Source organism: Mobula hypostoma, chromosome 7 (genome assembly GCF_963921235.1).
Source record: "Mobula hypostoma chromosome 7, sMobHyp1.1, whole genome shotgun sequence".
NCBI classification, from domain to species: domain Eukaryota; kingdom Metazoa; phylum Chordata; class Chondrichthyes; order Myliobatiformes; family Myliobatidae; genus Mobula; species Mobula hypostoma.
The window spans coordinates 24,737,703-24,754,137 of NC_086103.1; the positions used below are offsets into that span (position 1 = coordinate 24,737,703).

A 16,435-nucleotide genomic window follows, 5' to 3' on the forward strand; every position below is an offset into this window, starting at 1 on the left:
AGCGCTCTATAACCATGAGTATTGCAACAGTGTATGATTTATGTAAGGTTTGCATGAACAAGAACAAAATACTTGTTACATTCTTCATCAGTTGTATGTTTCTAGTCTGACAATTCATTATATTTGTACTATATTTATTTGTTACACCAACCGAGGCCATAAGTTCTTGAGCAGGCATGATCTTGCAGCCAGTTAAGGCTAGCTTCAAAGTTCCTCCTGGTTTCATCACAGAATCTGTAAAATTAAAAGAAGAACTCAGATTCCTTTTCAAATTATTACAATTATAACAATGGTAAAGGCAGAATACAAAAACAGGAGCTACAAGCTGATTAGTACTAATGACTCAAGCTGCTACAAATTAATATCTTGCAAGTTACAAACAGATTTCTCAAACATTACAACCTTGATCTCTTTTCAGCACAATTTTCCGTGTCAATTTAGATCATAAGACATAGCAGCAGAACCAGGCTATCCGACCCAATTCAGCGTGGGGAAAGGGATTGCTGACATTTCCGGTCAAGACATCGCATTAGGTCTGCTCTCCCCAAGGAGTTCCTTCAACAATTTATTTGTTTTGTTCCAGATTCCAGCAGTACTTGTTTCATATGTCTCCTTTAAAATTGTTTGCCTCTCCTTGTGCGCTACGTGATCTGCAGCCTACTTCCAGGCTTTCAAATTTAACTAAGCGCCGACTGTGATCAAATGAAGGTGCTTCAAATGAGCAAGAATTTAGATGATTTCATGTTTCATCATAATAACATAAATCAACTTCATACCACACACTGCAAAGGGAAAATCTTTACTGATCAGGTTTTTCCTCAAACACACTGTAGCAGTGATTAGTATCACTGGAACTGGGTCAACTAACTGCTGTTAAAGTATATCCAGAGGAGGCCTTGAAAGGAAAAAGATCAAAGCATATGGTACTGCATTAACATAATGACACATACGTTTCCAGCTTTGACAGGCAATCCATAGCCTGTTTCTTCCAGTTTTCTTCACCATAGTCCAGATACCTTATTAAAAATATAAATCATGAATTAAACAAGAACAATTTTCTGTTAAGGTGATGTGCAATTAGAACAATCTTTGAACAGAGACAGACAACCACACCACACAAAATGAACTGAATGGCCTCTCTCATTTACGGTTAACTCGATGAACTTGTTTACTTATTTGAGATCATAAAATCAATGTGCTTTTGGAAGTAAAATTACTTCCTCAGAAACACTGACAAGGACTAAGGAAATAACACAGGCACAACACTGGGCTGTATAGAAGAAAAAAAAATCAGCTATTTTCCAGATATCCTTAAAGTAAACAATATAATGGACCGTCACTCCATGAGATGTTAAAGGACTACAGTTATTTGCAAGTTCATCCAAAAGGATGTAGTGCAGTGGTTCCCAACCTGACGGCCACAGACCTCTTGTTTAATGGTATTGGCCCATGACATAAAGGTTGGGAACGCCCGATGCAGTGGAAAAGACTGGAAAGTTGAAAATATATACTTACCATTGATCACACAAAGCTACAACACACTCATCAGCAGACCTTGATATAATTTGCTTCTCAGGTTCCATGTAGATCATAGCTTCTCTCTACAAGAGTTATTACACATTTGTTTTTAGATGGTGATAAATGGAGTACTGCAAGGACCAAGCCTATAGTATTAACACGGATGGTGGTGGGGACTGCAGAATAAATCTAATATGTCCAAGTTTACTGACGACACTAAATTCAGTAATAAATTAAGCTGAGGCTGCAAAGAGTTATATTGAGTAAGCAAGAACATAGAAGATTAAATATATGCCAAGTAAAATTATGTACTTTGTTAAAATAGAAAAGTTGATTTTGTTTTAAATTGCAGATAGTGGTAAATTCCGGTATTCAAAAGGGACTTCCATGAATTTGATTAAGAATAACAAAAAGATAATGTGCAAAGACAGCATGTTATTAGAAAAGCAAATGATGTCAGAGTCTTCATTACAAAGGCACTGGAGATTAAAATAGAATATTATTCCATCTATATAAAGCTTCAGTGAGAATGCCGCCAAGGTGCTCTGCATAGTTTTAATCTTATTATGCAAGAAAAACTCATCTTATTGAAGTCCAAGTGAAAATTCAATGGCCATGTTCCTAACACAAAGAGACTGTTGCATAAGAGAAAGAAATAGGGCAGAACATTGAAGTGTTATCTTTCATTTAAAAGGGATGAATGTACAGGACGGCAATAGGAAGAAATTCCTCCACTTAAACAGTTGTGAATCTGGAATTTTATATCCCACATTACTGTTAATCATTGCATACTTAAAACAGCGGCAGATGACCTTTTGGAAACGATGGGAATCCAAAGATCAAATTGTACGAAGAGCTACTGGACAGTTTTAGAGGTTAGAGAGGTTTAAAACTGCTACTTTTCAATGTTCTTGTACATTAAGGCCTGTGTAATTTTAGTCCACTTTTCTTCCTATACCTCTCCAGTGTTCATTTTAGCATCCATCAATATTATTATTCTGATAGCAGGTACCCATTACAAACTTTGTATTCCATTCAAACCTAATCAATGAGGAAGGTCAACTGTGCAAGTTGTAGCTAGCAGTTTAAAGCCACTCAGCACCTGATACAGTAATAATTCAATCCAACAAACTGGCAACTCAGCAGTCACGATATTTCTGATCTGTATGGTTGTTTAAAGTTATTGCTGAATAAATTAAAAGCAAAACTTACATTGTCTATCATTTTTTGTTGAATTAGCTTCTTGACTTCATGCACCTTCTGTCCTTTGAACCCATCCACAAGCATTATCTACATCAGAAAAAGCTTTATAAATATTCAATCAGTTATTAGCCTGACCTAATTTGCCCTCGAGTTAAAATGAATAAGAGGTCTGTGAGGGCTTGATCTTAAATGAAAAGTAATTACTCTCTGCAAAGCAACAATTGCAATAGTAACACACATCAAAGTTGCTGGTGAACGCAGCAGGCCAGGCAGCATCTATAGAAAGAGGTACAGTCGACGTTTCGGGCCGAGACCCTTCATCAGGACTAACTGAAGGAAGAGCTAGTAAGAGATTTGAAAGTGGGAGGGGGAGGGGGAGGGGGAGATCCAAAATGATAGGAGAAGACAGGAGGGGGAGGGATGGAGCCAAGAGCTGGACAGTTGATTGGCAAAAGGGATATGAGAGGACCAAGGGACAAGAGGCCCAGGGAGAAAGAAAAGGGGGGGGGACCCAGAGGATGGGCAAGGGGTATAGTGAGAGGGACAGAGGGAGAAAAAGGAGAGAGAGAGAGAGAGAAAGAATATGTGTATATAAATAAATAACGGATGGGGTAATTGCAATAGTATTTTCTACTGATTATACAGATTTATCATAGAAGTAACGATGCATCAATACATTCTGACCTAAAACACTCTTTACAAACAATCCTGAAGCTGACTACACATAGGCATAGTGTCACAGCTAGAATAACTGCTGCCTCACACCTCCAAAAATTTCAAGTACTGTCTATATGAAGTTAGTACACACCCCATGACTGCAGATGTTCAAGCTGCATTCCATATGCTACAGATATCTGGGTTCATAGATTAATTGGCTGTGGAAATTGCCCCTGGTGCAAAGGTGAGTGGTAGAACCTAGTGGGAAGGAGAGAGGGGTGAGGGTAGATGGGAAAATGGAATTAGCACATGGAATGCGTGCACAGTGGTCCAAGGGTCCTGTTTCCATGCTGTATAACTATGACCAGTGGTATTGCAAAGATCAAGTGGAAATCAAAATAAGTGTGGAAATATAATACTCACCCCTTCATAAAAACCTTTCAGGTAAACTTTCTCTTTGGCCTCTATAAGCTTTTCCTTATCATTTTGACTTTGAATCTTCAATTGATCACACACAGTTGGTGCTGAGAGGTTTCCATAGCCTGGGATTTCAATAATAGGAACCTAAAAACAAGCAGCAAAGGAAGTAAGACAATACTAAATAGCACTGAAACTTAGATACATTGCATGTATTCATCCTCATTATAATGATGAGAAACATACAATCTGTCAATTCAAAGCTCATGAGGACCCTCTAGTGACAGACTTGGTTACTTCAACATTGAGTGAAACCTTCAATAAACGGTTTCTAATTGATTTTCAAGTCAAGTTTAGCAGAGCGGTTAGCCTAATTTCTAATTTTATGCGCCTCAGAAGGGTTACTTGGGAATAAGTGGGAAGAATGAGCCAAGAAATTTTCAAAGAATGGATCTCATTTTGAAACAGAAAATAGTATTACATCTGCACAAACCAGGCAATGCTAGAACTACAAACTGGACTGAGAAAATGGTTACTTAATAAGAATCAGGGATTTGGCGATATTCTTCCAAACTGGTAGACAAGGTTAATAGTAATTACACATTACTATTTTGAATAACAGCCACAATAAAGGTAGACTTACTTTGGGTCTTAACAGGGCATAAAGGGAAATATGAGCTAGATATTTATTGTTCAGTTTAGGAATACTCACTGGTTCAAAGGGTAGGACCTTTTCATCAGAAATTCCATACTTCTCCCTCAGTGCCTAAACAAAGAACCAAAAAAAAAACTTGAGCTCTTTCAAAATTCAACATGCAATAATAGCAGCATGTTAGTTGCAAATGTTACAGATTTGGAGGCCCTGGCACATTTGAAGGGGGCCACCAACTGAAAACTGTGAGAAGGGGAGCCCCAAGGGTTTATGGGGGGCCCTGGTAACTGAAATACCCAAGCAGCAACCTTCATTAGAGTCAATAGTTTCCCTCCTATTTATAATATCTTCCAACACACCGTTCGAATTTGGCGCACCTGGTAAATTCATTGCTAAAGCTCCTCCCACACAGCCTCACTTCAGAGTCAGTTGCGAATCAGACTGCACCGGGTCAATGTATTCAATCAAGGATCCTCGCATCCATTATCGCCATACTTCATTCTCCGAAGATCAGCGTGTCTTGCTAGGCCTTTTTTTAGCCTAGTAACTTTAAAGTATATATGTTTGGATATATTATAAGTTAAGATAGGTTGTGAAAAGTGTTTATCACTGCATATGAAGTCACCGAAAAAAAAAATCCCTGGCTCCAGGTGACAGCACTTTTTTGTCAGTAATGTATCTGTATTTCACGCACTTATTATTTTCAGAAATAATTCTACCCATGAGTTCCTTGGCGAAAAAAAGTGTCGGCAGTATTTAGTGGAATACCTATCGTATGGTTTCATCACATCTCCACAAAACCTATCTTTGCCCATGTGTTTGAACTGCATGACTACATTGTCAAATGAAAGCATGAGGCCAAGCAAATTGAAAAAACATTTGGATACCTCGCATCCAGAGAAGAAGAATAAACACTTAGATTTCTTCAAAACCCTTTGAGATAATTTCGAGAGAAGGCCAACGCTGAAACAAATGCTTACTCAAATGTCACAGAAATTAGAGAAGGGTCTTGTTGCTCATAGAAAATTAGTAAACTGATTGCTAAAACTGGTAATGCTCACAACATTGGTGAGTCGCTTATTCTTCCTTCAGTGTCCATAATAATATCTGATGTCATTAGGCCTGATAGATGTTTAATTTCACACAGTCTTTTTTTAAGTATGTTGGAATGTTCAAGTTTTCTTGGTGCTCAATAATAAATGATTTTCTGTCTATCTGTTCATGTTGTATCCCTGTATGAAAGGGGGGCCCCGGAACCTGAGAAAAGCTCTTAAGGGGGCCGTGGCCAAAAAACAGTTGAGAATCACTGGTGTAGTTAAAACTTCCTTTTTTAAGTGAAGTTGCTCCACTCACCAGCTGTTTAATTGTCTACATACACTTATAACTAGTGATGGCAAAGACTGCAAAATTTACTTCTGCTGTTTGGCAAATGTTTGGCTTATTTTGTACTTTCAAAAATTGGCACCTCACTTTCAGGCCCATGTCATACAGCTCCTCCAGACACATTCTTCTTCAGTGAACCAAGTTTGGCATCCTGGCCTAAGGATAATGGCTGAGAAAAGGAAATGCTGATAAAACAGACTGCAAAGGACAGCTGCATCTGCAACATAGGATTGGCTTCTGTTCTGAACTCAATGGCATACTGCTCACCAGCTGCAACCAAGTCCATGAACAGGACAAAAGAAAATCTACAAGCATAGATGTTCATTTCCAGTGCAATTTCCCTCTTGAGCTTCACTTCAAACAGGAGGAAAATCAAATATAAATTACAGTCAGACTGACTACAGGCACTTCATACACAAGTACTCTTCACAGAAACGTACCAGCTAAAATTTGATAGCAAAATAAGTCAAGGACTTCCACAAAATATTCATTTGAAATTCTGCATCTTTTGAAAACTCTGCATGAGAACAATGACTATTAACTTAAGTACCAGAGGTTATACAATTCCAGCAATCAAGCAAGGAATTAATGTCTTCAGGACTGAGGATGGATTATCAGTAATAAAAAGGAAAATTACAATATACCTTCTTATTCTTGAGGTCTCGGAGAGCTGCAATGTCATCTGGAGCATCAGATGGAACACTGGTAACAATGCCAGTGCCTATTGAGGGAAGAAAAAAAAAAATCACTTGTGCAAAAATGAAGACTGTCAGAACCTCCTTGTAAGCGGAACAAGTGCTACACATGCCCTTACACTTCCTCCCTTACCACCACTCAGGGCCCCAGAGAGTCCTTCCAGGTGAGGCGACACTTCACCTGTGAGTCGCCTGGGGTGATATACTGCGTCCGGTGCTCCTGATGTGGCCTTCTATATATTGCCGAGACCCGACGCAGACTGGGAGATCACTTTGCTGAACACCTACGCTCTGTCCGCCAGAGAAAGCAGGATCTCCCAGTGGCCACACATTTTAATTCCACATCCCATTTCCATTCTGATATGTCTATCCACGGCCTCTTCTACTGTAAAGATGAAGCCACACTCAGGTTGGAGGAACAATACCTTATATTCCGTCTGGGTAGCCTCCAACCTGATGGCATGAACACTGACTTCTTTAACTTCCGCTAATGCCCCACCTCCCCCTCGTACCCCATCCGTTATTTATTTATATACACACATTCTTTCCCTCTCTCTCCTTTTTCTCCCTCTGTCCCTCTGACTATACCTCTTGCCCATCCTCTGGGTTTTTCCCCCCCTTCCCCTTTTCCTTCTCCCTGGGCCTCCTGTCCCATGATCCTCTCATATCCCCTTTGCCAATCACCTGTCCAGTTCTTGACTCCATCCCTCCCCCTCCTGTCTTCTCCTAGCATTTTGGATCTCCCCCTCCCCCTCCCCCTCTCAAATCTCTTACTAGCTCTTCCTTCAGTTAGTCCTGACGAAGGGTCTCGGTCCGAAACGTCGACTGTACCTCTTCCTAGAGATGCTGCCTGGCCTGCTGTGTTCACCAGCAACTTTGATGTGTGTGTGTTGCTTAAATAGATAGTTTTTAAATTTCCAAATCTGAATCAGTTCTATACACTAACACCTGGTATAAGAACATGGAGTACCTTTTTCTTCTTTGATGGTGAGCATAGGGAGAGCATAGATAACAGTGTAGGATGTCAAAGGAGCACTCAGTGACACACCGAGGATGTCCTGGAGAAAAACATAAAATATGTTTAAATCAACTAGGATAAATAATTTTTTTCCACTTTCAGTGTTTTCTGCTAAGATCCTATAATATTCACAATTTAATATTGCAGAGCTTTCAGAAAATGACATTTCATTCAAAAGTCTGCACGAATCACCGATATGCAATAAGTATTTACCTCTCCAATTAGCTCCATCACCAAAGGCACTTTTCCATTTTCTTTGGTAAACCCCTGGAAAGACATATTCCTTGCTGCCCGCTGCGTACAGATAAATACGTCTCCATTCATTATTTCAAAAGCAATATACCTCATGTCAGGGCGAACCCAGCAATTGGTTTGTCCAAACATGGTCTCTGGTCTTAAAGTAGCAGCCACTAGAAAGACGTTTTGACCTTTAAGGCCACTGCAAAACAGAAAATGAAACCGATTGCCTAAGGTGGACAGCAATTATGTTTTTTTTTGCCACATATAAAGTTGAACTTTTTCCCCCTATTATTCTATCCCCAGCCTCAGATTTTAAATGAATTTTGTGCATTGTAATAATAGCTACTCTCTACAACATCCACTGAAATATCCATTTTACTGAGAGTCTCAAATATACTCAATAATTGAAGCATGGTTGAGCAATGTCAGATGAGGGAAGTTGGTTCAACAAAGAAGCATTTGCAGGAAGAATTATCATTTTTTAAAAATCATGTCCACAGCATGCAAAACGGAGAGTGACAACCTGCTGCAGTGTTAATGCAGATTCAATTAAAATCTCTTGGAGATTCTGTAAATGGAGAAATATATGCCTGTATAATGTGTAACCAATGTGTCACCCAGCTAAAAAGAGATGGTATTAATAAATGTATGCCTCATCAGCATTACAAACTGTCTTGCCTTCAATGAACTATTACCTAATTTGTTAATAAATCAACATGTGGGTCCTTTATGGCTTGTGACCAATGTCTTGAAAGATGATCAACAAAAAATGTAAATGCTTTTCAACTCCCACTCAATATGATTTGCTGGACTAGGATTTTCTGCAATTCTCAATTACACCCCATAACCGAATGATACTTTATATTAAAAAAAACTTATTCATCCAATTTTTCCTCCAGTGTTAGTTTACTTAACCAAATTCTTAAATATCTTGTGTAATGATATATTACTATTGTCTTTAAAAACAGGTCAGGCAGCAGTAACTTAGTTTCAGAGATGGAAGGTCAAATTCAGACACTAAATGAGATAAAAACCCATTTGCTTATTCACAAGTGAAAATTGTACCTTAATTTTGCAGGATAAGGCTCAAGGATCTTCATTTTAATTAAAGTATATTCCTGAGGTCCTACACCCTGAAACAAGGCCACAAAGCAAATGAGGTAGAAATGAAGTGCTCAAGCAATGCCTAGTTCTTTAGTTTATTACATAGAGATCATATCACTGCAATAGTTTATTTGAGAAGGTCATCATTTCAAACTTCCATCAATTCTAATACTACTTATAATTCAAAGCACACAGAATTTTCAAGGAGACTGTGGAAGGGTCATGATAGATTACAAAATACATCAAGCAAATGCCTGGATAAAGGGTAGTGAGTTTCTGTCATATATATAATAAATTGGTCAACGTATTTTAATGGTTGCTTTCCAGAATCGAACATGATTTGCTTCTTGCTGCAAAGAAATCACAGTGAAGTTTTACAATGCAGAAGCTAACATTCAAAGGAACTATTTTTATAAAGCATTTCTAGACGTTTAATCTGCTTAGAAGACAGATTGGCATTGATGAATTTTTGATTTGTACAGCTATAGCATACAAGCGTGCACAAAACTGACATCTTAAAATTGAGGGTAACGGAGCATGGAAAGAGAAACTATTAAATGACTAATTGTCAGGGTACAACTTCATGACAATGTCCATCTCTGGAGTTATTCTGTACTCATACAAATTTACAGACCATGAACTGTAAAGGTTGAGCAGTCAATAACTACAGTAAATACTTTTATTTATATTTGGCAATTAGTGTCAGAGATGCTGTTTTTCCAGGATCCTAAACTGTGAAATAGATAATTACTATAAATATGTTGGCTTGCTGTTTAACCATTGTTTTCTGTACAACATGTTTATTAAGTTATAATTGAAGGCCATAACTTAATAAGTGTCAAGTTTATGAATGTTTATTAAGTTACAGCCTTCAATTATAGCTTAATAAATGGAAATTATAATTTCAATTTATAACTTCCTTCATACAAAACATGCAATGACACAACGATGGAAACTGTACCAGTGACAAGGAGATTCTGTCATAATCCTCTGTTTCTCTTTCCATAGATGCCACCTAACCTGCTGAGTGATTACAAAATTTTCTCCTTTTAAAGGCTTTTCCAAATTGAACTACTATCAGTAGAACTCCATTTTTATGTTAACTGTTCCAAAATGAAATTGCAATGCCAAGTAATTCAAAGAGTAACATTTCCCATACCTTCTTTTCTTCATTATAGCCAATTGCAATAAAGAAAGTCTGAGAATGTCTGCGGAATACAGGTGTAATTTGCTAAATGATCAGAATATTGATTATGGTCGTATTTTGCCTAAGCACGAACTTTGTGAAAATATTGAAATTTTTAAAATGTCAAAATGATACATTTATGGGCAACACACAATTAATTCTACGGACTTACAATAAATATTCACACAAGGTATCAATTAACCACATCCTAAGGTTCCCTACCAAAAGCAGACTCCAAGTACTAGATAATTTACAAATAGAACTGTTTTGATTTCCTTGCAACTTTAGTTTCCCCCCCAAAAGGGTTGACTGTAACCAATGATAATAAAATTAAATGTGTATAAGTTTGTTCCTCACAATTAGTCACAGGTTGATTTGAAACTTGGAAAGATGTAGAAACAATGAAAACAAATCAAAGGTGATAAAGTATATTATTTTCAGCTACAGGTGAAAAATAATTCTATGACAAATGGTTTTCATTGGATTGCTGTCGCCTACATTCCTACCTCTCCAGTCTGTCGATCATGATCCATGCACGGTTGCCCATCCTTTGGAGAATAAATAGTGTATCTGAAAAAGAGGATTTCGTTATCGATTTCTATTCGCAGCATTACAAATTTGAAGGGAAAAGTTTACAGATAGCTGCTGCAATATGCTTCTTAGAAAATTTTCAAAAGTAAAATACAAAAAGAAATAAAAAACTGTTGGGCATATAGAAATTTCAATATTTGATATCATGACTTAAGTAATGAATAATGATCCTCTATCGGATACTTAAAGAGATGATGCAGTAATACTCAATAAACAGAGCTGTTTGGAGTTTGCTTACTGGTTTCTTGCAGCTCTCAAAGGACCAAAAATTGTAATATACATACTCTAGACAAATGGGACATTAAAAAAAAATGAAATAATTAACCAAGGAACAAAAAGTACAAAATATCATAATAAAGACAGGAACAGTTAAGTTGTGTAGCCCAAGTAAGTGTTCCTTCTCTAAACAATTGCAGTAAAAAGTAAAAGAACTGAAATTTTAAATTTATATTTGACATATAATACAGATATTACTGAACAGACTGCAAATTGGTGAGGATAGCAAACCAGTCATGTGTCAGACACAGAAGTCAATATAAAAGATTGGGGGGGGGGGAGATTAGTCTTTGCAATTGGAATGAAATCATTTCAATGATGAGAGACAAAATGAGAAGCATGTAGTAGTTGATACTTTACAAGTAGAATTGGGAAACAGATAAGGAGTTAAAATGGGAGTAGAGCACAAGTAAAAGCTCTGAAGTAGCAAAATGATTAGACAAGTCTACAGGAAATACAGACTGCTTTTATGAGGGGATGTTTCTTCATTACATTTAGATAAGCAGTCCACCATATGAGAGAAAGTGGTGAATTTCTTTAGAGCATTCAGGACCATCTCCACCAACAGAACGTGCCAAAACCAACAAGGAGAAAAGTCACTGTAACCAACAACCTCATCAGCACCAATGATTTTCAGCTAGAACCTACATGTTTCAAGACTTAAGTGGAACATTTGCAGAAGGAAACGAGCCTTGTTTGAAAGAATTTGCTAAACTGATTAAATAAGATCAAACAACTAGCAATGAAAGTGAGAAAGGCAAACCAGATGAATGAAAATCTTGGAAAGAAAACCAGAAACAGGAATCCCTAAAACTGGGGTGGCAAGTTAAACAATATTGTTTGCAGGTGGATAATAGAATCTTCGTGTGTGTGTGTGTGTGTGTGTGTGTGTGTGTGTCTGTGTCTGTGTCTGTGTGTGTGTGTGTGTGTGTCTGTGTGTGTGTGTCTGTGTGGAGCTAATAGAAATGCGGGTCGAATAAAAGGGGATTAGTGCACTCTAGATGGGTGCTTGATGGTTACTGGGTGAGTCAAACAACGTGTGACATTATGATAAAGAGAGGCACAATTAGATAGATGAACTGGTTAACAAAGGTGGCCAATGAAAATATTAAATCAAAATCTAAAGCATACGGAGAGCTAAAAGCTGGTGGTAGACCAGAGGATTAGACACTTTCCCAGGATCGAGCAGCAAACAAAATAATAGCTAATGAGGGAGAAACTGATTATATGAGTAAATGGGTAAGCAGAATCAAAACAAACCAGATCTTCTATGGATATCTGAAATGGAAGAAGGTATCTAAGGAAACTGTGGGATCCCTGGAGAGTGAGAGTGGGGAATTAATGACAGTAGACAATTTAAAACAATACTTGACATCAGACTTCATGCTGGAGGACATTGCAAATATCGCCAGGATAACAGATGGGTGAAGAACTTTAACAGTCCTTCTCGCGACGCTCAGAATATTGGGAAAAAGAAACTATTGGGATGAAAAGCAAACGAGTTACCAAGACCTAAAAGTCTGCACCAACAGATTTTGAAGAAAGAGGCTGCAGAGATGACAGGAATATCAGCTGAACATTTTCAAAAATTCTTTAAGTTCCAGGAGGGTCCTAGCAGAATGGAAACTGCAAACTGATACTTCAAGGAGGATGGGAGATAAAACCTCTGATATAATTTCTGCCTTTGAGTTTATAACACACGTTGTACAGATACATGATATCATTATGGGTGCAAAAGGAAAACGGGAAATAACATTGGCATTTGAATGAATTGCACGGTCCAGTTTTCCCCAATGTAAAGAACTTTATAAGGAAATGGTTGAAAACACCCACAAGTCATCCTCAACACAGAACGTTACGAGTTATCTAAGCAAAAGTGAGTGGAAATTTTTCTTCATTACACCAAAAAAGTCGCACTTCTAAGCTAACTAATTTTAAAACATATTTCATTCTGATTAGCACCAACTGAGAGAACAATACCTTTTTCCAAACTTGACTTTCTTCTTTTCTTTTAAAGTCACGAATTGCCACTTGACAAATGAATCATAAAAAGGGTTTGCATCCGTAGTGATGAAGGAACGTCGCCAATCAACCTGTTAAGATTTCATATAATCTAAAATTAAATTCTACAATATTGAACTACAATCAACATAATCTTAAATGATCGAACCTTGCAAATACAAATACAGAATAAACCCCGAATTTCATTTGAACTCAAACTGGAAACTCTTACTCCGATAATTACTCCAAGAATCTTCGAAAGTCAGTTTATTGATCTTAGCTGCTGGAAGTCATGGTTTTATTCTCACTAGCACTGTTACATGCCTCAGATGTAGTTCACCACAACAGTCTAGAGAATTTCTTCCTCCCCCACACCCCCCCCAACTTGGCAGCTCATCTTAACCAGTGATAAAAAAAATCTGCAAGAGCATCAAAGAGAATTTTTAAAAAAATTTTTTGACATGGCAGGTGCTCAGAATTGTGAGTGTTTGTTAATTATTAGCACCTTATACTGTGAAGCCTCCATCAGAAAATATACACTGATACATCTACTCCGATATGGACACATTATCATTATAGTTAACAGTAGAATTTCATTTTCTTTTCATTTGCAATCAAAAATATAGTTTGGAACAAAAACTACAATTAACCTAATTACAAATTTCCCATAAATTGGGAAGCACAATGTTATCTTAATCCTTAGAACTTTGTGGACATAAAGAAAAGCAGTAACAAATGCAGAACAGAAGCAGAAACCATAGCCCAGTTCAAGATTAACAACAAAATGCTGGAAATGTTCAGCAAGACTGTGACACCATCTGATGTGCTGAACATTTTCAGTTTTCTGTTTTAATTGCAGATTTACAGCAACCACAGCCTTTTGACTGCATTCAAAAATGCTTTTCCTGGACCATGCACCTTATTCCAAGAGAGGTGGAGATTATGGCTGTCTTTCCAAATTCTCTTGATCTACCAAATTTATTACAGGAATTATTAGTTATTTTCTGCTGTTCTAACCAAGTACTGATAATAGGATTTATATTTTGGTAAAACTGGATTTAAGCAGTCAACAAAAAAAGGCAAATGTTTACCTAATGATGTGGGAAGCAAATATATGCTAGTAGCTGGGTTTACTTCAGGCATGAGAGTCAAAAAAAAACAAACCTTTAATCCCATTCTTTTAAGATCCTGGACAGCCAAAACTGGAAAGTAATCAAGCCAGTGTTCAGCTTCTGCAAATTTCACAATTTCTTCATTAGTCAGGCCTAATGATTTCATAATATTCCACTGGAACTTGGCTTGGCCTGCTTTAGCAGCTGCTTTACTCTGGAACAAACAGAATAAAATGATCAGAGAAATCGTCCAACAGAAAAGTCAATCTGAAATCACAACGTGTTAGATTCTGAATCTTTTGAAGTGGAGCTAATAACATTACGTGCATGCCGAATTCATAGAAGCGTGGAAAACCTACAGCACAATACAGGCCCTTCAGCCCGCAAAGCTGTGCTGAACACGTCCTTACCTTAGAATTACCTAGGCTTACCCATAGCTCTCTATTTTTCTAAGCTCCACGTATCCATCCAGGAGTCGCTTATAAGACCCTATCGTTTCCGCCTCCACCACTGTCGCCGGCAGCCCATTCCACGCACTCACCACTCTCTGCGTAAAAAACTTACCCCTGACATCTCCTCTGTCCCTACTTCCAAGCACCTTAAAACTACGTCCTCTCGTGCTAGCCATTTCTGCCCTGGGGAAAAGCTTCTGACTATCCACACAATCAATGCCTCTCATTATCTTAAACACCTCTATCAGGTCACCTCTCCATCACTCCAATGAGAAAAGGCCAAGTTCACTCAACCTATTCTCATAAGGTGTGCTCCCCAATCCAGGCAACATCCTTGTAAATCTCCTCTGCACCCTTTCTATGGCTTCTAGGTCCTTCCTGTGGTGAGGTGACCAGAATTGAGCACAGTACTCCAAGTGGGGTCTGACCGGTGTCCTATATAGCTGCAACATTACCTCTCAGCTCTTAAACTCAATCCCACTGTTGATGAAGGCCAATGCATTGTATGCCTTCTTAACCACAGAATCAACCTGCACAGCAGCTTTGAGTGTCCTATGGACTCGGACCCCAAGATCCCTCTGATCCTCCACACTGCCAAGAGTCTTGTCATTAATGCTATATTCTGCCATCATATTTGACCTACCAAAATGAACCATCTCACACTTATCAGTGGGAATTGGGGGTACATGGTCGTTGCTACTCTTGGCTCTCTCAAAATCAACAAGATTTTGGAAGGGACATCAGATGGTCAAACCCACACCATCTTGAAACTCCTGCACTCGCCTTGATGTTTCAATCACCCTCATCATTTTAATGTGTGAACAATGGGAGCTATAGTCGGTGAAATGGGGTGAAACACTGGCTTGAGCATCATCCTGCAAGCTTCTCACCACGAGGTTTGCTCACACTGCCTCTGCCTCCGGAATCTCAGAGATTGCAAAGTGCTGAAGCACCCAAACAGCAAAGCACAATCTCTAACAGCTACTTGGTTTCCATAGTTTCTGCGAGTTTTTGAGCTGATGGCAGTGCTAGATTTCTTTGGATTTAGAAGAAACATCAGTGTGAAGTATCTCTCGTCTGCTGCACTCAGTTTCTAATGCTGACCACTATGTTTCTGGCCCTCAACCTTGCCCATTTCTTTGTGCTTTTTCAGAAGAGCCTGTACAGTGCATCTTGAAACTTCTGTCTGCCACAACATTGGTGCTTGGGTGAGAACTTCCTGATGCAAGAGTTTTATTGCTATGCCACTCTTGCCATGGTCTAAGAATTGATGATTTGAAGGTTAAACTGTCATATCTGCCACACCCTCACCTTTCAGATTTGGTTGTCTCAGTTTATCAGTTTAGTTCATTCAGCTCATTATGTCATTGATCATTAGTACCTGTTTGTTCTCTTTGTGTAATCGTGCACTGGGCTATATGCCTAAAAAGTAATCAAGTTTTTATTTGCTTAATATGTTGCTTTCTTTAACAAAGTACAATGATTTCTCGGCAACATTTAATCTAAAATTTGCTCTTTTCTACTGATACACTGATGCAGGAGACAAAAAAAAAATCTAGAGCAAAATTTATATAAAAAATCTGGAGTGTCTAAGACTTTTGCACAATACTGTAAATACATTTTGAAATGAACAGAAAGAGCTGATGATGTGGAAGATCAACCCTGTACGTGATAGATGTCATTCTGAGACCGCTTCATTAACTCATCTGTTTTGGTCTTGCCCTTTATTGAAAAAATTCAACTGTCTTGAATATTGATTTACAACCTCATCCTATTACTGCCATCCCTGGTTTACCAATGATAGAAAAACGTCATTTGGCCTCTTCAGCTTGTCGGATGATTGCTTTTGTTACTCTAATGGCTAGAAGATCTACACTACTGAATTGGAAAGAGATTAAACCTCCTCCTACATTTCATTGGTTTTCTCAAA

The 16,435-nt window shown here is 38.1% G+C and overlaps 1 protein-coding gene across 3 annotated transcripts in view; it reads right to left on the reverse strand.

Annotated features, from left to right (window-relative positions):
• The window catches only part of lars1b (leucyl-tRNA synthetase 1b), a 51,093-nt gene that overhangs the window by 23,061 nt on the left and 11,597 nt on the right, over positions 1-16,435 (reverse strand). For all 3 annotated transcript variants that reach the window (XM_063053162.1, XM_063053160.1, XM_063053163.1), the window contains exons 6-18: positions 14,106-14,267; positions 12,921-13,033; positions 10,580-10,643; positions 8,849-8,916; positions 7,757-7,982; positions 7,496-7,583; positions 6,475-6,551; positions 4,508-4,561; positions 3,802-3,942; positions 2,731-2,808; positions 1,516-1,601; positions 951-1,016; positions 152-234 (exon numbers count right to left, since the gene is read on the reverse strand). In XM_063053162.1, coding sequence (XP_062909232.1) covers positions 152-234; positions 951-1,016; positions 1,516-1,601; positions 2,731-2,808; positions 3,802-3,942; positions 4,508-4,561; positions 6,475-6,551; positions 7,496-7,583; positions 7,757-7,982; positions 8,849-8,916; positions 10,580-10,643; positions 12,921-13,033; positions 14,106-14,267 — 1,306 coding nt within the window. The remainder of the gene's footprint in view (positions 1-151; positions 235-950; positions 1,017-1,515; positions 1,602-2,730; positions 2,809-3,801; positions 3,943-4,507; positions 4,562-6,474; positions 6,552-7,495; positions 7,584-7,756; positions 7,983-8,848; positions 8,917-10,579; positions 10,644-12,920; positions 13,034-14,105; positions 14,268-16,435) is intronic.